This window comes from Dama dama, chromosome 12, assembly GCF_033118175.1.
Source record: "Dama dama isolate Ldn47 chromosome 12, ASM3311817v1, whole genome shotgun sequence".
Lineage (NCBI taxonomy): Eukaryota > Metazoa > Chordata > Mammalia > Artiodactyla > Cervidae > Dama > Dama dama.
In genome coordinates, this window is record NC_083692.1 from 73096822 (window position 1) to 73117001 (window position 20180).

Here is a 20180-nt window from a genome sequence, read left to right on the forward strand (position 1 = left end):
AATTAAAACATCAAGAATATGATGAAAACTACTAATGTGCCATATCATTCCTACTTCAAAACGTAAGGGAAAAGATTGTTGTTTAGTCACTAAGTCATATCTCCCTTTTTTGTGACCCCATGTACTGTAGCCCACCAGGCTCCTCTGTCCATGAAATTTCCCAGGCAAGAATACTGGAGTCGGTTGGCATTTCCTTCTGCAGGGGATTTTCCCGACCCAGGGATAGAAGTCTCATCTCCTGCATTTCAGGTGGATTCTTTACCACTGAGTCACGAGGGAAGACCAAGGGAAAAGATATGGCTCTCCTTAAGGTAACTTGTCTACCCTAAAAATGACATCATGACAGCCTCCAATCAAAACTCAAAAAAGACAAACCTGGGATTCAGAAATGCTTTGCAAATAAGTACTCTCTCACTTAAAAACAGGGATCACACCAAGTTGCAAAAATGTTCAATGGTCTCCTGAGGTTACAGTCGACCAGTTTATGTATGAATATTACAACCAACTTTTTCTATGACTCCTCTAAGCCCTGGCAACAATCCCTTTGGAATTTCTCTCAAAATTATGGTAGGATGTCTAAATAAGAAATCCAAAGGATAATGTGAAAAATATTAACAATAGTGATGCCTTGTCAATTTTCCTAATGAATCAAATGAATTTCATTCACACAAACACAGCACATGGGTTAACACATAATTATCTTCTTGCTTGAGTTGATAATTATCAGCAGTCAAGAAACTTATTTCCATATCAGAGCTTCAGACTACTTCTGTCATATTAAGTCAGATAGTTGAAATAAATCCCTGTTTAGTTTTCCATATTTTTCAGTATAAATGAAACAAATAGCAAGTAACAAGAGCCATGTTCCCATTCTCATGACCAGATAAACAAGCACCAAGCTATCCAACAAAGCTAACTTTTTTAAAGTAGCTAAAAGTTCTGTTTTGCCTTTTCTTTCTTTTTTTCATTATGGGGCAGGGCAGGGGCGCAGAATATAACTATTCCCAGATCTTGAAATGACTCGATTTCTATACAATATACCAAAAAGGGCCTGAATGCATAGTCCGAAGTTAAGAGTTCAACAAAGAACAGTGATGGGTTTTGGAATCAAGCTGACAGGTATTACATACATTGCAGGTCCATCATGTAATAGTTATGTGACATTACGCAAATTAACTTGAGTTTAATTTGCCACATCTGTAAAATGGTCTAATACCGACCCTGCAGGGTTATCTTGAAGTTAAATAGAATATTGTATATAAAGTACCAAATACCTAGCCAGGTGCTCTACAAATAACTATTTTAACACATCTGCTTATGTGTATACCTTATCTAGGGCTTCCAGGGTTGTGCCAGTGGTAAAGAACCTATCTGCCAATGCAGGAGACATAAGAGACGCAAGTTTGATCCCTGGGTGGCAAGATTCCCTGGAGAAAGGCATGGCAACTCACTACAATATTCTTGCCTGGAGAATCCCATGGACAGAGGAGCCGAGCAGGCTACAGTCCATGGGGCCACAAAGAGTCAGACATGACTGAAGCAACTTAGGACACATACACGTATCACATCTACCCCCTTGACCTCAAATTAAGGCAGTTATTGTTACTCAACATAAGTTAGTATGAAATGGCCCCAATACACTTCACAGCAATGTTGCCTTCTCCATTGCAAATTTCTGCAACTATACCCCCTCTTACCCAAATCCTACTCTGATGACCCCAAGAATGAGAAACGCTGTACTCTGCAAAGAAAAAAATAAATGAAAGTATTTCTGATAATAGCTCATCACTAAAATTATTCTGGAGCAAAGCAGTAACCTGCTTAAGAGACCAAATTTCAGTCTAATGATCAGATTCAATATGACGAACTGCTGTTAAATCATTACTGCCAAATCGTGTTCATATTTTTCTTAAGCTCTTACAAATTTTTTAAAATGCTGTAAGTACTTTCCCATATCTAGCACTGTAGCAAATTCTACTATTCAAATTTTCTCTTACTCAAATATCTAAGCAAGAATGCATTCAGATTATGGCGCTGTGAATAGCAGTAACAAATAAGTGGTTATATCATACATCAAAATGTCATGATTTTTTCCCCTTATCAAAATTTACCTTATCAATCTTAACCACAGTATCTCTCTGGATCAGCCCCTGTCTGGACAGCACCCCAGGGGCAACAAAGTCTACCCCAGAATTACCCCCACTTCCATGGAAGATCAACCACATAGGTGGTATATGCCGGCTCAATGAAACATGCCCCTTTCTCATCTATCCACTTCTGCTAGGGTAGCTTTTGAAAGATGACACCTCCAAATTGCATGGGACACTATGCCTGTCTCTTGCATAAGAAATTCAACATTAAATGAAGTTTTCTTTAAACTGAAGTTGATTTACAATGTTGTGTTAGTTTCAGGTATACATCACAGTGATTCAGTTATACTTATATATCCATCCTTTAAATGAAGTTTTCTGACCAATGGATTTTAGACATGTATACAAGTCCTTTGGAATGAAGCTGTTTATACACATACATATATACACACATACATGCATATATAAACACATATACATATACACACGTATGGGTTTCCCAGGTGGCTCAGTGGTAAAGAATCTGCCTGCCTTACATCTATATATATTCATATATACACATACATACATATCTGAGATTATTGATATTTCTCCCAGCAATCTTGATTCCAGCTTGTGCTTCCTGCAGCCCAGCATTTCTCATGATGTCCTCTGCATATAAGTTAAACAAGCAGGGTGACAATATACAGCCTTGACATATACCTTTTCCTATTTGGAAGCAGTCTGTTGTTCCATGTCCAGTTCTAACTATTGCTTCCTGACCTGCATATAGGTTTCTCAAGAGGCATGTCAGGAAGTCTGGTATTCCCATCTCTTTAAGAATTTTCCATAGTTTATTGTGATCCACACAGTCAAAGGCTTTGGCATAGTCAATAAAGCAGAAATAGATGTTTTTCTGGAACTCTCTTGCTTTTTCGATGATCCAGCCTCTTGATGGACGTGAAAGAGGAGAGTAAAAAAGTTGGCTTAAAGCTCAACATTCAGAAAACTCAGATCATGGCATCTGGTCCCATCACTTCATGGCAAATAGATGGGAAGACAGTGGAAACAGTATCAGACTTTATTTTGGGGGGCTCCAAAATCACTGCAGATGGTGACTGCAGCCATGAAATTAAAAGACGCTTACTCCTTGGAAGGAAAGTTATGACCAACCTAGATAGCATATTAAAAAGCAGAGACATTACATTGCCAACAAAGGTCTGTCTAGTCAAGGATATGGTTTTTCCAGTGGTCATGTATGGATGTGAGAGTTGGACTGTGAAGAAAGCTGAGCGCCAAAGAATTGATGCTTTTGAACTGTGGTGTTGGAGAAGACTCTTGAGAGTCCCTTGGACTGCAAGGAGATCCAACCAGTCCATCCTAAAGGAGATCAGTCCTGAGTGTTCATTGGAAGGGCTGATGCTGAAGCTGAAACTCCAATACTTTGGCCACCTCATGCGAAGAGTTGACTCATTGGAAAAGACCCTGATGCTGGGAGGGATTGGGGGCAGGAGGAGAAGGGGACGACAGAGGATGAGATGGCTGGATGGCATCACCGACTCGATGGGCATGAGTTTGAGTAAACTCCGGGAGTTGGTGATGGACAGGGAGGCCTGGCGTGCTGCGATTCATGGGGTCGCAAAGAGTCGGACACGACTGAGCGACTGAACTGAACTGATACATACATATGTACCTTACTTGGGAGCTAACACATACTTCAGAGATAAATAAGCATTTTGTAACTGATTAATGAAGAAATTAAAATCAATTGTTGATGTTTTAACCTTGTTTAACAGATGTACCCTTATTCACTCCACTCAAAGAATATAAATACTTCCATTCTTCAAAGAAATTGACAGAAAGATCAATGACACAAGAATAGCACCATGTGCACAACAGATAGCTCTGCAGTAAAGCATAAACAAATTGAAAAAGTCAACCATTTAGTATTTCAGCATTCCTGCTTATCCCAGGCGACTCTCAGCCTCATTCTGAGAAAACTGGTTCCCCTGAGGCTGTAAGGAGAAACAGAACATTTGCACAGCCTCAAAATATTTCCCTGAAGATGTTATTTACTTCATTATTTTAACATATGCCCACAAGCTGATACTCCTCCTGAGTAGGTGAAGCTTAATTCCCATTCCCTGGGGAATGAGTAGGACTCAATGATCAGGGAGTAGGAAGTAATTTGACAGTGGAGAAACCTGACAAATACCACCTTCATCAAGGGATCAGAGTCAACACTATCAGTAGGACTACACGGAATCATGGGTGCCAACAAGAAAGGCACATCGGCTCTGTGGTATTCCCCCCAAAGTCCATAACCTCAATCTAATCATGAGTCAACATCAGAAAAACCCAAATTAAACATGCTACAAAATCCCTAACCATTATTCTTCAAAAGTATTGAGTCCAGAAAAGACTGAAGGACTGTGACAAACTGCAGGAGACTAAGGAGATAAATAAATGCAATGTGATATCCGGCATTACAACAAAGAAAAAACATCAGTAGGGAGAAAACAGGGAAATTCAAATGAAGTCTGTCATATACCAGTGTGATTTTCTTAATTTTGCTAAAGGTACTATGTTTAAGATGTTATTTAACATTAAAGAAAGCTAGGTGAAGGATATTATTGCAACTCTTCTGAAAAATCTAAGTAGTATTAGAAAATTAAAATATCAAAAATAAATAATTGGGCCTTAAGTGAAGATGGCAGGCTTCCCTGTAGCTCAGACGGTAAAGAATCTTCCTGCAATGCAGGAGACCTGGGTTCAATTCCTGGGTTGAGAAGATCCCCTGGAGAAGGGAAATAGCATCTCACGCCAGTATTCTTGCCTGGAGAATCCCATGGACAAAGGAGCCTGGCGGGCTACAGTCCATGGGATTGCAGAGAGTAGGACAGAACTGAGCAGCTAACAGCACTACTAAAGGACAACAGGATCTGAGGTTGGAGTGATGTTCCCACAAGCCAAGGAACATCTGGAACCACCAGAAACTGGAAGAGACACAGAACTATTTTTTCCTAAAGCATTCAGAGGGACTATAGTCCTGCTAATACGCTGATTTTGGACTTCTAGCCTCCATAATTATGAAAGAATAAATTTCTATTGTTTAAGCCAAATAAATAAATGGGTCTTCATATCATTTAGTACTAAATAAATCCACATGTAAGATATTCTGCACCTTTATCACCTTCCTCACTTGTTGGAATATATTTAAGCTAGGCTACAAAGTAAGTCGCTTTTCATTGAAGACTACCTTCCCAGGGCTACAGTTCTTAAAAAGAAGATAAAGTGTAGTACCAAACGTATGGACCACTGACGCAGTAAATCACACTCTGTGATTCTTAAGGGAAACACTGAAACCACAAAAACGATCCACTTCGCTCGTAAACAAGAGACGAACAGATGAAGAAAAACAAGTTCTCAAACTTCATGATTTTGAGAGACTGGCAGTATCATTATTAAAAATGAAATATTTCCCTCCATGTACAATACACAGGATGCAGTATTTAAGGGACGATAAATAATGACCAAGAGACTATTAAGTCCCTTTCACAAGTGCCAATGAAACATGTAAGATACAGGTTTTATTTCCAAAAGTAATTCTCACCACAGATTATGACAAGCAGTAAGTTGACATCCTCACTATTCGTGGAATGCACATCACACTCAGCAAGTGAATTAAGCAGTATATATTGATATTTCATCAGCATCAGTTCCATTCTTAGGTAACTGAAAATACTAAGACCAATGTAACAAATTACGTGAAAGCATTCCTCCCATTCTCTTTAAGTATGACAATACACTAAGAATATACAATGCAGTATCCTGTATGTGTTCTAATCTTTTGATTTATGTCACCTTTCAACTGGAAAAGGTATATCTGAAGTTTTTTCCCAGAAAATTCATTTATGATATTGACTTTAGAAAAACAACAACAGAGTCGATAGCACCAGGCAGTCCTTGAATCTGTCTCTTGCCTCAGCAGTGCTGGGCGGGACAGACCCGAGAATTGCCCCCATTCTCCAGCCTCTGATCTTCCTCCAATCCCCTCTTCAGCTGCAGCCCCCAAGACCATCTCCACGCCACCCCTTGCTTCCAACAAGTTAACACCAGGTTTTGTGGTTGGCTCCCTGTCCCCAGTCAACCATGAGCTCCCAGACCCACCAGAATTATTCCAAAAAGGTCAAAGCTGCAACCACCCACCTGGTCAACCTGCATCTGTGGGCTTCCTGTACATCTCTCTCTCTCTCTGGGCTTCCATTCCAACTGCAAAAGTGTGGCTGGCCAGAGGTACTGGGAAAACACAAGGGTGCCATAATCTCTAGAAAATTCGAAATTAGGGCTGTAGCTGAGTCTTCTTCTGGGACATGCAGAAGCTACCTCAAGATGAGTGAGGTCACAGTCTTGGTGCCAAGGAAGAGATCTTGAGCCCAGAGGAAACCCTGAATCAGGTCCTGCTGTGAATCTGCAAGCCCTGGGTTCTGCCCAGAGAGATGCCCACCTGACTTCATGAAGAAACGCTTCCTGGATCACAAGGTGGAGTTCATCAAGAAGGACAACCACCTGACAAACTCCTCAGGCCAGCCTGAGGCAGGGCTGGGAGAGACCTCTTTGAAATGCTCACCCTTAAGCATGACTAGAAGCCTCCAGGGGCAGCACCTTCTAAAGACCTGCTGCAGCTCCCTGGCCTCTGGTCTGCCTGAGTCTCTGCCTCCAACTTCTTAACCAGCCACAAACCCTCTCCCAAGCTGCAGACCAAGTGTAAACAATAAAGCTTCCTTTTGCAGAAACAAACATACAAGAGAATGTGTATCTTAATGATATATATGTAGATTTTAATGGACAGTATCAAATGGGAAAGATACCAACTCTGAAGCCAGGCATAAGTTTAATCTTTATTCGGCTACATGCGAATGCTGTACATATTATTTAACATTTTTTTAAGACTTAATTTCAACACACCTAGAGATAATGAAATCTATCCTATAGTAACAGTTTCGAATCAATGATACTGAAACGAGCCTTTGTATCACAGCTTATACAGAGACTTCACCCGGTAGGTATCCAGGAAATGGTAGCACTTATTTCCATCAGCTCGTTAGCTTAAGGTCATTTGCTGTCACAGGGTCACTAATGGCCATAGGGATCCATTTACACATATATCTCTTGCTTATTTATTTTAAGCCTAACTCTTCTGAGAATGCTGGATGTGTTAACTTAATGCACTTGGGTAAAATGCTATAGAACCTTTGCAAAATTTAAAGAAGCCAGGAGAACAAAATTATAGGGTTAAAAAAAAATTCCTTGGGAGTTCTCTGATGATCTAGTGGTTAGGATTCAGCACTTTCACTTCCATGGCCCAGGTTCAATCTGTGGTTGGCAAACTGATATCCTGGCAAGCCATGTGGTGCAGCCAAAAATTTTTTAAGAATAAAAAGCACAATAATATTCCTTGCTAAATCACCTTGCCTGTCCCTGTGCAGCAGGAAGGACCATTGTTGAATCCATCCCAGTCAGATGAGACCATACCCATATTGAAAGATTTCCAATCAAAACAATTCTACAACTCTCCCTTAAACGCCTAGTTAACATTTCATATACAAAATACACATAAGTTTCCATCTCCCTGACATTTTAGTTAAGCACATTTGGCTTTTTTCCACTGTCTTTAGGGACTGGAACACATATGACATAATTATTAAATCACTTCTCAGACTTCTTAGCAGCATAAACCTTCCATCAGAAATCCAGTTTTTCCCATTTTTAATCACCTTGCAAGTTCCCTGTGTCCTCTCTGCAGCTGCAGAGACTGAAAGAGGTCGACAAATCCCATAAGATAGAAAACCAAAGAATGGTCACTGTGTTTTACATTCTAATTATATGTGTCAGTATTATACTGTTATTTTAATGATGATCCTATGTTAATGGTGTGACTTCAAACACAGAACTAGCTTTTCTCAACCATCACACTGATACGACATACTCTACTCCAACAGTTTGCTTGTCTTTGCCTATCAAATAATTCTTAGCTTTTTATACCACTTTATCGTCGAAAATTCTACATGATCCCTGCAACCATTTTGGATTAAAGCAAGGCAGGTATCATTTCTAATTCACAGTTTAATAAAAATAAAAAAGGAGGGTCTCAGAGTTTCACTCCCTCCAGGGCATGTAGTTAATAAGTGACAACCAGGACCAAGACAGTTCAGCTGACATCCATCAATCCAATGGACTTCTATTTACAACCAAAATATACATATGACACTTCAGTACACTTACTGAAACAGAGAACTTTGTCCTCACAATCCTGTGGTTACATCTGCCCTTCTCTTAGCTTTAAATTCATGTTCCATGCCTTTTATATTAGAAGAGGTTCTCCGCTGACCTTCATTAAAGGCTTATACCAAAATAATTCTTTTAAAATCTCTTTCTAGAGCAAGTAAAGAAACTTAGCAACTTCCACTTAATTATGACATTGATCATGAGCATTTATTTGCTCTGTTTTCCAAAAGCCTCCTTTATATGAGGGTAATTTTTTAAAGGGAAGTATCAGTCCCCAAGAATAAAGAGACTGACAGGGTAGACAGGAGAGTCAAAAGGAACATGCCAGATGCTGTTAGAATGTAACACGCAGATTTGATGATGCAGACAGTTAGACATTTATCAACCAGAACAGTATCTGGAATACAAGTAAAGTCCAAAAAGATTCAATAATGTGCTCTCATTAAGATTTCTAGTAAGAATAATTTATCTAACAGTGTAGGTAAACATTCAGTTCATAAAATGAACTTGAGACACTGTGGTCTCTGCTAGTGGTCCCTGCAGCTAAGCTCTGAAGGACTAGGCTCAGGACGACAGCCACAAGAGCAGAAAACGGTGCTGGTAAAGAAATGGCTGCCCTGGGACCAAAATCCATCATCAAACCAAGTGTTATCTGAATGACTTTAATTTGCCATAAGATAGCTTTTTAAGGAACAGATCAAACCGGATGAAAGCTGGGTACCTCTGTAGATAATAAAATTCAACAGGTTAAAAACGCCTACAAACTTAGAAATATTAAGAAAGTCAAAGTCAGAACTCATGAAAATAAATATAAACCTAAAATCAGAAGCTCTCCATGTAAAACTCCTTCTGATGAGAATAAAATGTCTGATGACTGTTAACTATAAAAAATAATGTAAAAACAGATCCATTTATATAAAAGAATTTTCAACTGGCACAACCTATGGTGACAAAAGAAATAGTAGTAGATAAAGATAGAGCACAAAATATTCAAATTAGAAACACATTTACAAAGCATTTAAGAATTCATATTGTAGTGTCTAATTTTGCTAAAAAGTTTAGAGACCTCTGACCAAAAGTATAAAGACAGATCATCTAATGCTTTTCAAGGAAGATTAATTTGCAAAAAAATAAAGGAGAGAAAGAAGGCAAAATAAATCATAAGCTAAATTAAGGCCTAAACAAGAGAAAAAAAGTGCTATAAATGCTGAAATGAAATCTCTACAATGAAAGACTGGGTGTTTGCTGAATTTTTCGGATGACTTAGATGATCTGACCTATAGAGAAGATCAAGACTTCCTCTTCTCAAACTGTAAGGCAATAAAGTGGATACACTTTATCAAAAGTGCAAGAGAGAGATACAATTCTATTTCATGAGAAAGCAATAGAAATAACAGACATGGCTGAAGAAGCCAATAATGGGAACCTCCAATTAAAGAACAAAAGAGAGAGATGAGGAGTATAAGGAGAGGTACAAAACACAGCCCTGAAAAAGTCATGGTGGATCAACCAGAATCCCTCAACAAATGGAAATCAAAAGGTCACAGACTTAAAGGAAAAGGAATTAAAGCAGCATAGCTGTGTCTGTCAAAAGAAAAGTACAGTTTCAGAGCAAGGAAATGAAAACTGATAGCGATGGTGTACATGATAAAAAATGAGGCAGCTGGACCAGTAAAAATAGACAAAGAGCCTTCATCAAAACAACAGAAAATACAATGGTGCAGGAGACCAGTAGGGTAGCAAACAACTTTTTAGGTATTCAGCTGCTACTAACTTTGGAAAACAAAGTTAGAAGGTTTGAAAAACAAAGAAAATCAAATTAGACCCAATTCAGTGTCCAGTTAAAAGAAAGGAAGAGACTTTTTTGCTTCTATGGTTTAACCTTTTTGTTTCTGTTGTTCAAATAAAGACTATTTTAATGTATAGTTGTGCCTGTGTTACTTCAAATGATTGAAATATCAAAGAGAAGTTTTTCCACCAAGTTGCCTTTGTAATACGAGAATATATTAGCAAAAACTAATAAAATACATACCAAATAAAAAAATACATACCAAATAAAAAGAGGGAAAAACAAAGAACTGAATCAAGGAGGTCAAATACAACTCAACTATCTTGCTGCTTCACAGGAAAAAATGTTCCAAGTTTAATTAAAAAATACAGGTGCTAGAATGACAGCCTTCTTTTCCTTTTTGGTCTAACTGCTGCCAAGAGGATATAGAGGCAAAGAAATCAAATATCATTATAATTAAAACCTCCCCCCCCCAAAATGAACTTTCATAAAATGATGAGGAAGATAAGATAGTAGCTGTTTGTGAAGGTCTAAATTGGTTTTATTCAATGACCCATGAATCAAGCAGCATCCCATCCATAGGATAGACAGGCTCTTTCTGTAATAGCTTCAAATAAAAACATGCCTAGACAGCTGTGCTGACCAAACTGTAGTCTAATCATTTCATTTTTATTTGTTCCACTTAAACAGCTTATAGACTTGCACATAAAAGATTGGTTTTCTCATGTTTATCTTCAATATTGCTCCAGTACATCCTGTTCGCACTGTAAACAGTTTTCTAACTCTGTTATCCAAGGCATCTTAAATGGGGGAATAAAAAAAAAAAAGCATATGGCATGATTTTAATAACTCACCATTTGGGGGGAAAAAAAGGAGAAGGCAGAAAAATTGCTTAAAGATCTCAGTTTTTAATGCGTCAATATGAGTATGGTACCCTTTTTAAAACTTTTGAAATTTAGAATTGCAAGGATATTGTTCAAAAAGAAGAGCTAAAAGCATGATTAGCTATAAGCCTAAGGCTTACAGAAAGAGTACTAAAAAGATATCTGAAGGCTCCCAATCCTATCAGAAAAAGTAAGACTTCAAACAAACTAGTCCCCTTCCCATATCCTCCATTTGTAAAACTGTGATGCCATGGCCCCTGGCCAGAAACTCAAAGCAAAAAGCACCTGCACATTGAAGACACAAGTTGAAGGTGCAAAAACAGGCTGCCTCTCTCAAAAGGTTTCTTTTGGTCTATGGTAGTAACTGAAATTCTACCATAAGAAATCCATTTTTAGACTTTTTTTCTTAGAGAGAGAGATACATAAGCAATACATATATACAATCTAAATAATTATTAAACAAACATAAGTAACTACTACCCAGATCAAGCAATAGAATACTGCCATCATCAGAGCCATCTCCCTCACCCCCACTGCCCACACCCACCACACACCCCTCCCCAGTTACTACCCCTCATCGCTCCACTGGAGGTGACCACGGTCCCGATTTTTATAATAATCATTTCCTTGATTTTCATTTTACCATTTAAACATGCATCCCTAAATAACACTATTTACTTCTTTTTCCTCATGTCTCAACTTTATATGAGTAGAATCCCACTGAGGTATTGTATACTTCAGTTATATATGCTTGCACCCATACAACAGAATGTGAATGGGGGCAAACATACCCTTTCTCACCTTAAACTCATGACCATCAACCTCCAATGGGTCTCCATTAGCTGTCAGCAACCATACCACATTTTCCTATTTCATTCAAGTTCCTACACCCTGGTTAACTATTTGCCTCTTCAGTTTTTTTTTTTTTATTTTTGAAATGCAGTTGATTTGCAGTACTGTGTTATTTCAGGTATACAGCAAAGTGATTAGTTATATTTTTCAGATTCTCTTTCATTACTGAATAAGATGGGAGCCTGTTGTTTTTCTATTTGACATAAAGTAGTGTGTATCTGTTAATCTCGTGCTCCTAATTCATCCTCCCCTCCTTTCTCTTTTTGGCAACCACGGTGTTTCTTTTCCTATAGATAACTATCTCTTAACTTCTACCCTCTCCTCACATTTCCAGTATCTCCTCTCTGACTCTTGCTCATAGCTTTCTTATTTCACTAAGAAAACAGAAAGAAGCAGAAGAGAACCTCACACCCCCGTCACATCTACCCATCCACCTACACTATGCCCAAATACTGTGTGTGTGTGTGTGTGTGTGTGTGTGTGTGTGTGCGCGCGCGCGCGTGTGTGTGTGTGTGTGTGTGTGTGTGTGTGTGTGCGTGCGTGCGCTGAGTCGCTTCAGTCATGTCCGAAAGCTTTGTGACCCTATGGACTGTAGCCAACCAGGCTCCTCTCTCCATGGGATTCTCCAGACGAGAACACTTAAGTGGGTTGCCACGCCCTTCTTCAGGGGATCTTCCCAACCCCGGGATGGAACATCTCTTAGGTCTCCTGCATTGGCAGGTGGGTTCTTTATCACTAGCGCCACCTGGGAAGTCTGGGTATCCTCCAATCACAGTTGAAAAACTGCCCAAGCCCCAAGCAGTGGGCAATCAACTCTATCTCTACAAATGATTCCATCATCTCATGTAGACCAAAGAACATAGATCCTCAATTCTCATCTCTTCTCATATTATTTTTTACCTCTTTTCTGGATGTTTTTAATCAACCAGTAAACATTCAATTACTTCTCCCATGTTTAAAAAAATACGTTTTGATCCACTTCCCCCATCAGCCCATTACTCTCCTTCCCTTTAGAACAAATCTCAATATTAATAGTTGTTTATACTTTCACTGACATGTCTCTCCTTCCATATTCTTATTAAATGCAAGAAAGAGTTTATCCCACCACTCCAATAAAACTGCTTTAGCTAAGATCACTAGTAAATTCAGCTGTCAATTCTTGCTTGTCATCAGCTGCATTTGACACTGACCCCTCTTTTTTCCTGGAAACATGTTCATTCTCCTTTGCTGGTTTTTTCTCATCCGTAACCACTAGACACTGTGGTACCCAACGCTCAGTACCTTTCTAGCCAGTAATTCCCTTGGACATCTCATGCGTTCTTGTGACTTTCAACACCATCTATAGGCTGGCTTCACCCACATGTCAATCTCCTATCCAAACCTGGGTCCTGAACTCCAGAAACCTTCATCCAACAACCCGCTTGACATTCTCAGTATTTCCTGTTGGGCACTGTGCTGGGTCTCTTCCAGTTACCAGTCGGGATTCACTCTCCACTGGTCTCCTCCCTGTTCTGCCCAGAGGTTGATCTATACAGATAACAGCTACAGGTTTTCCTTGCCTTCTGACTTTCAGCAGGTTAGGCTTATGGGAAGCCTTGGCAGGACAATGGAGGAAAAAAGGAGTCTAAGACCAGAGTACCTATTGCCCTGTCCTTCTCCTGGTGGAGTCACCTATGTTGGCTACACCTTTTGGCCAAGGTGATTCATCCTCTCAAGGTAAACATCTCACACGACACTCTCCTTCAGCGTCCTAGTAACAGGGATGTTAACATCTCTGTCTTTACCCGCCCTCCCAATACTGTACCGTCTTTGTGTTTTCTCTACATCCTACCCACACCTTTGTAACTGATTCCTTTGTTAAAACTGCCTTATAATTATACTGAGTGTACCATCTATTTCCTACAGGATTCTGACTAATACAGATGTCTAACTGGCATCTCATTTCTAACACACGTAAACTGAGCACCTCCTACAGTTTTATCCATCTCAGTTAATGTTAACCCCGTTCTTCCAGCTGTTCAGGCCGAAATCTTGGCATCATCTCTATGCATCTTTTCATCTCACATGCACATGTGCAAGACCAATCTCATACCCTACATTTGTGCTTGCTCTGCACACGAAGTCACTTCAGTCATGTCTCTTTATCACTTCAGTCATTGCTCTTTGCAGTCCTATGGACTGTAGCCCGCCAGGCTCCTCCATCCATGGGATTCTCCAGGCAAGAATCCTGGCGAGGGCTGCCATGCTCTCCTCCAGGGGACCTTCCCAACTCAGGAACTGAATCCATGTCGCTTACATCTCCTGCACTGGCAGGCGACTTCTTTATCACTAGCGCCACCTGGGAAGCATTCCTTCCAAAAGAGATCCAAAACTCCACCATGTTTCACCCACCTCCACAGCTCCCACCCCTGGCCCCCGCCACCATCAATGCCTGTCTGCATGACAGTCGGCCTTCCATATCTGCAGGTTCCTCATCCTCAGATGGAAATCTGCAGATGCTGAGTCCATGGAAACAGAGAGTTGGCTGCGCTGCATACCACTTACTACACCACAGAAACAGACAGTTGACTGTTATGTAAGGAGCTTGAGCGTCTGCAGATGCTGGTATCTGCTAAAGGTCCTGGGACCAATCTCCCACGGGTACTGAGGAACAGCTTTATTGCAATACCCTCTCTGGTCTACCTGCTCCTTCCCTCACCTGTCTTCAGGTTTTTCCAACTCAGCAGATAGAATGACCTGTTAAAACAAGAGTGAGCTGTATCTCTCTTCTCTTCAAAACCCTCCAGTGGCTGCACATTTCACTCAGAATAAAAGCCAGCATCTTTATTACGGTCTACAAGTTTCCATGGGACCTGGTCACGTGACCCCTCTCTGACGTCACTGCCTCCCTGCTTGCTTTGCCCAGCCACGCTGCTCTCGGTTACCGCCTTGACTCCTGTCTCAGAGCCTTCGAACTTGCTCCTCTCTCTGCCTGGAACGCTCTTCCCCACAGACATCCTCAATGCCTGCTCCCTCACCTTCCTCAGGCCTTTATTCATATGTCATCTTACCGGTACGGCTTGCTCTGGCCACCTTTATAAAATGGTAACAGCCCCTCCTCACTTCATTTCTATCCTAATTATAGCCATTTAATATCTTCTATAGTTTCCTTTTCTTTATTGTTTGTGTCTGTTCTGTTTCACTTCTGTATGCTCATCCTCTGAAATGGTACCTGGAAATGGTGGGTGCTCCAGTAATTGTTGAAAGAACCTCAGCTAGATATCACTCAATCAACTGGTCAAGAGAGACAGAAAAAAAGGTTTAGCGGCTCTACATACTGGCGAAAACTAGGACGTTCAGCTTGTCCCCTCTTTGGAGAGCAATTTGGCAGTATCTAGGAAAGTTCATGATGTGCACATCTATGATATTTTTTCTGAGTTATAAATGTATTTATACAAACTAGGACAGTATACGAAAAGTCACAATCATTCTAAGGAATATGGTCAGCCTGTCTATAGGACATGCTTAATGTTTTATGATTACAGAATGAACTCCACTTATCAAAAGTAAACCAGCATAGCCCTACCCCATCACAGAGGAAGAAAGCATGGCAGCTCTTCTCAGGCTTATGCTGCAGTGAAAAGAAAATGATAGATGGGCAGCAGAGTGGGGAAGAAATGTAAGCACATATCAAGATGTGATGGCTGTGATCTCTCAAGAAATAATTACAGATAAACAAACCACTCAGGAAATCAGTAAGCAAAGACAGGCTGTAAGAAAAATACATATGAGACCCAAACCATGCCAGGCTTTAAGTTATAAATAAAACACTAAAATAAGTAACCAAAGTCATAAGCCAATGCACATAAGAGTTGGGTTAGACTAGAATTCTGAATTGCCTTCAAACATTTATACAATATATTTTATTGCCAGATAGTGTCCTAGTAACTGACTACACAAGTGATTCAGTCAAATCCAATGGTAGGTAGTCCACAGGTTAACTTTATTGCACTACTTCAATTTTCCCTCTAAATCTTTTAGCAAAACAGCTGATTAAAAACTGAAACTGACCAGCTCACATTTCACCTTTCTCCTATTTGAAGAAAAGATGATTATAAATCCACAACTGGCCAAAATGCAGACAAGAAGAAGGAAACACCCATCTGAGTGGCAAAAAACCCATCTCTGAACAGTCAGCAAGTTGGACGCCACCAACCACACAGGGGGATGATGCTACTGGCATAAACATAATGACCCCAGGCTGAATCTGTTCTCCTACTCAAATCTAATTCTCTCTCCCCTTCCTCTTCCTCTCCTACTCAAAGGGTTTATTCTATTAAGTTAGAAGAGAATTCACTTTACGATTCTTAGTTTGGTACAGCCATTTAAAAATACAGGTAGATGAGAAAAAAAAGGTACAACTTCAACATAAAAGTTGGGAAGAAGAGGGAATTCAAAACCAGTTATCTGAAAATACTATTGTCACTTTATTTCTCTGCTTCTCACAGCTTCATCCTTTACTTTTTTTCATCTGGAAATTTTTTGAGGCAATTATAAATTCATATAGTTATAAGAAATAATACAGCAAGATCTCCTATACAGTTGGCCCCAATGGTAACATTTTTCAAAACTATATAGTTGAATATGCCACTCAGGAATTGACATTTAACACAGAATCCAATCTTATTCAGACTTCCCCTGTTTTATTTGTGCTCACTTGTGTGTATTATGACTGTATGTATAGGTTTGTGTGTTCACCACCACAATCAAGATATTGAGCAATATGAGCAATGCAAGGCATAGCCTACTCCCACCCTCCCCCATCCCTAACTCCTGAAAACCACAAGTCTATCCATCATTTATCATTTCAATTCTTATGTCATAGCCTGGTAGCAAATAGCCTTCTATACAACCAGCTCTGGTCCATTTCCTGTTACTACTCTCCAGCTTCACACTGCTGCGCATCACTCCAGGGAGTCAATCTACATGGATGGTCATAGAAGTAATTAGTTTTTCACCTTACTGATAAAGAAAACTATTCAAAAACAAAAAGTTTGGTGTTTAGGTACATATGGCTTCAGTGTGCCTATCCACTAATATGTTATATTCCTGGTTATAAAAGAAGGAAGAATGAACATATATTCTAGAAACATAATAAACCTTTGTATAAACTTAAGTACCTATTCCTCTGAAATCAAAGAAAACACTTCTGTCTCTCAGCCTACTACCCAGTTTAGCAGGACACAGTTTAGCATTTCATTCCCATAAAGCCTTTCACCCATTTCAACCAGAACTTAAGTCACTCTGCATCAGTATGTGGAAACCCAAGGCTTCCACTTAAAGAAGTACCACTTTTTCCTTGCAAACCATTAGATACTGTCCTTTACCTGGATTTAAAATCCAAACAATGAATGCTAGTTATTAAAATGCTATTTAAAAAGGAATAAAAATGTCCATGCAACTTTCATAGCACTAAGTAGTATGCACCTGGGATTCATACCTGCAGAGCTGAGAAGAACACTGAAATCTGTCCCCCTCTGTGATTCTCCACTTTCATTATCAACTTCTTTTTCAGTATCTTGATATCGATCCCAGTTAGAGACTATCTTCCTTTTAGAATAATTTCCCTGTTCTTCATTCTCTTCTCCATAGGTCTCTGCATCACTGTCATCTTCGATCTGCAATCATTAGAGACAAATCAATAAGCTGGCAGTAGAAACCCTGACCTTAGTCACCTTGGCAATAAAATGTTTAAAAACAAAACAAAAACACAGTACATCGGTATCATGATAAAGAGTACATTATATAAGCCAAGCTCTCTGAAAACATTAAATAGTATTTTAAGAGAACCCCATTATATCATACATTGTGCTTTCCGGGTAAATTTTCATTTCGCTGTCAAAAGGAAATCTGATGAGTTCCTACCTAAAATTTGTGTAACTGAATCTCTAAAATCTACCCCAATGTATCCTATTTCAAGAGTTGTTTCTTCTTACTGAAATAATCAAAGCTGTAAGAGTCACAGGCAAAAGACTTAAAGATGAAAATCACTTCGTCCAATTTACAGATTTTACAAACACACCCCATAAGTATATTTTATAAGCTTTAAATGGGAGCCCTGCTTAGATGCATTTTAGACAACAGTTTCCAGTCTTGGGCATTAAAATGTTGAGAGAGCATGCAGAAAAATGCAGAATGTGAGAAATTACAAAAGATAAATGGTCTAGTTTCTTCAACAAATAAATTACAAGGGGAAAATGGTGAGAGAAGGAGGGAAAACCTACAGATTAAAAGAGCTTAATGGACACATAACCACTGTAATGTGGGAGCTTATTTGTACTCTGATCCAAATAATATAACTAATGGGAATTCTCTGGCAGTCCAGTGGTTAAGAATTGATGCTTTCACTGCCATGGCCTGAGTTCAATCCCTGATCAGGGAACCAAGATTTCACAGGCTGCATGACATGACCAAATATATATATCAAACAATTTACCTAGAAAAAAAAATCATTTATAATACCATTGAAAAAATGTGAACAATAACAGGGTATTTTCTTATATTAAGGAAATCTTTTATTTGCTTATTGTTTGCTGTGATACCATTATTTGTTAAATATTTTTATCTTTTAGAAATAAATATTGAACTATTTATTGATGTAAAGATATGATGTAGGATTTGCTTCAAAATCATAGGTGGAGAGGACTGGTGGGTAGAGATGAAATAAACTGAGCATAATTGATAATTTCTGAAGCTGGATGATAAGTATATGGAAATTCATTATATAATTCTATCTACTTTAGTACATGTAAAAGATGCATACAGAATCTAAAGACACAATTCAAACGAGTAGCCCAAAGATTATAAAATCTTTATGAAATACTGTAAAACACATTAAAATAATCCATTTGTACAGATGAGTTTACACTTTTATTGACACGGGAACAGGACATGTATACTGCAGAAAATTAGGAAGGAGAGACGAGCCAAAAAATAAAAACCCCAGGTTCCCATCACCTGGGCACACCACTACTAACACTTTGCTCTACATTCTTTCAGATCTTTTACTATGTGTATATTTCTATATACTTTTGGTAACCAGACTTTTTCATCAATATTCGCCACCTCTGCTTTTCAGTAAATTTCATTTTCTATAGCATCCAGACTATTTCCAAATTTCCCTAACTGATCCCCAAAATATCCTTTAAAGTTGGTTTTTCCAAGACAGTATTCAAGACCATGCATTATATCTCACTGCTTGTCCATTAAGTCTCTTTGAATCTACCACAACCTCTATTTTTATGACATTTATTTACTGAAGAAGGGAAAAGGACCCACATACTGTCTGGTTATTTCCTTGTGGCATTAGTACATTAATTTATAGGAAATAGTGGATAAAAAACATTTTTAATCTGAATGCTCAGTAGACTTGAGTTAAATATTTTTGGCTAAAATACATCACAAATGGTGAATAACATATGATAAATGGCTAAGCCAACATGAGTCAAGTGGGAAAGCAGAAAGTGTTAGTCGCTCAGACGTGTCCAATGCTTTGTGACCCCATGGACTGTAGCCCGCCAGACTTCCCTGTCCATGGAATTCTCCAAGCAAGAATACTGGAATGGGTAGCCATTCCCTTCCCCACGGGATCTTCCTGACCCAGAGATCGAATCCGGGTCTGCATTACAGGCAGGCTCTTTACCATCTGAGCCGCCAGGGAAGCCCCAACATAAGTAACGCTAAGATTAGCCAATGAGTTTGTATCATGAAGCCTGATCTACCCACCATAGTGAGGTTTTTCCCTGTTGCATCGAGCAAATTACTGTGTGGTGTTATTTTGGTCCACTACAAATTTCAGGTTGCCCATCAACCATTTACATATCAAATTTAAAACTAGTCAATAATCCTTGCCCAAATCAAATTTCAAAAGCTTTCATGAAGCAATGAAGTAAGCAACCTTTCAAGATCACTTTCAGCCCTCAAATGTCATCATAAACCTCCTTGACAGCACAAAAAGACGGCAATCCACGTTATAATCTAGAGATCTTAAAGGCTGCCTGAAACCTAACGGTTTCCTGTCATTCCTGAAAGTTTCTCAGAACCAATAGATGCTGGCAAATTAAAGATAAGTGGCTGAATGAGATCTGCTATATAAATAACAAATGCCAGGAACATTTCAAAGAAAATACCTTGCAACTGATGAGAATCTGGTAGGTAGACTACAGCTGAAAGTATCTGCAGGGTTTATTTTGGGAAAATTCAATATTCTTTTGTTGACCCACTGGGTAAGGAGAGTTCAGAGAGGCCTCTCCAGTCAGT

At 39.2% G+C, this 20180-nt stretch overlaps 2 protein-coding genes and 1 pseudogene across 2 annotated transcripts in view; 2 read left to right on the forward strand and 1 right to left on the reverse strand.

Annotated features, from left to right (window-relative positions):
* The window catches only part of AVEN (apoptosis and caspase activation inhibitor), a 196716-nt gene that overhangs the window by 138131 nt on the left and 38405 nt on the right, over positions 1–20180 (reverse strand). Inside the window, exon 4 of the mRNA XM_061158247.1 lies at positions 17362–17539. Coding sequence (XP_061014230.1) covers positions 17362–17539 — 178 coding nt within the window. The remainder of the gene's footprint in view (positions 1–17361; positions 17540–20180) is intronic.
* Positions 1–20180, forward strand: part of CHRM5 (cholinergic receptor muscarinic 5) — an 82013-nt gene that overhangs the window by 9848 nt on the left and 51985 nt on the right. The window lies entirely within an intron of this gene.
* On the forward strand, positions 9301–10847 carry LOC133065867 (lupus La protein homolog; annotated as a pseudogene).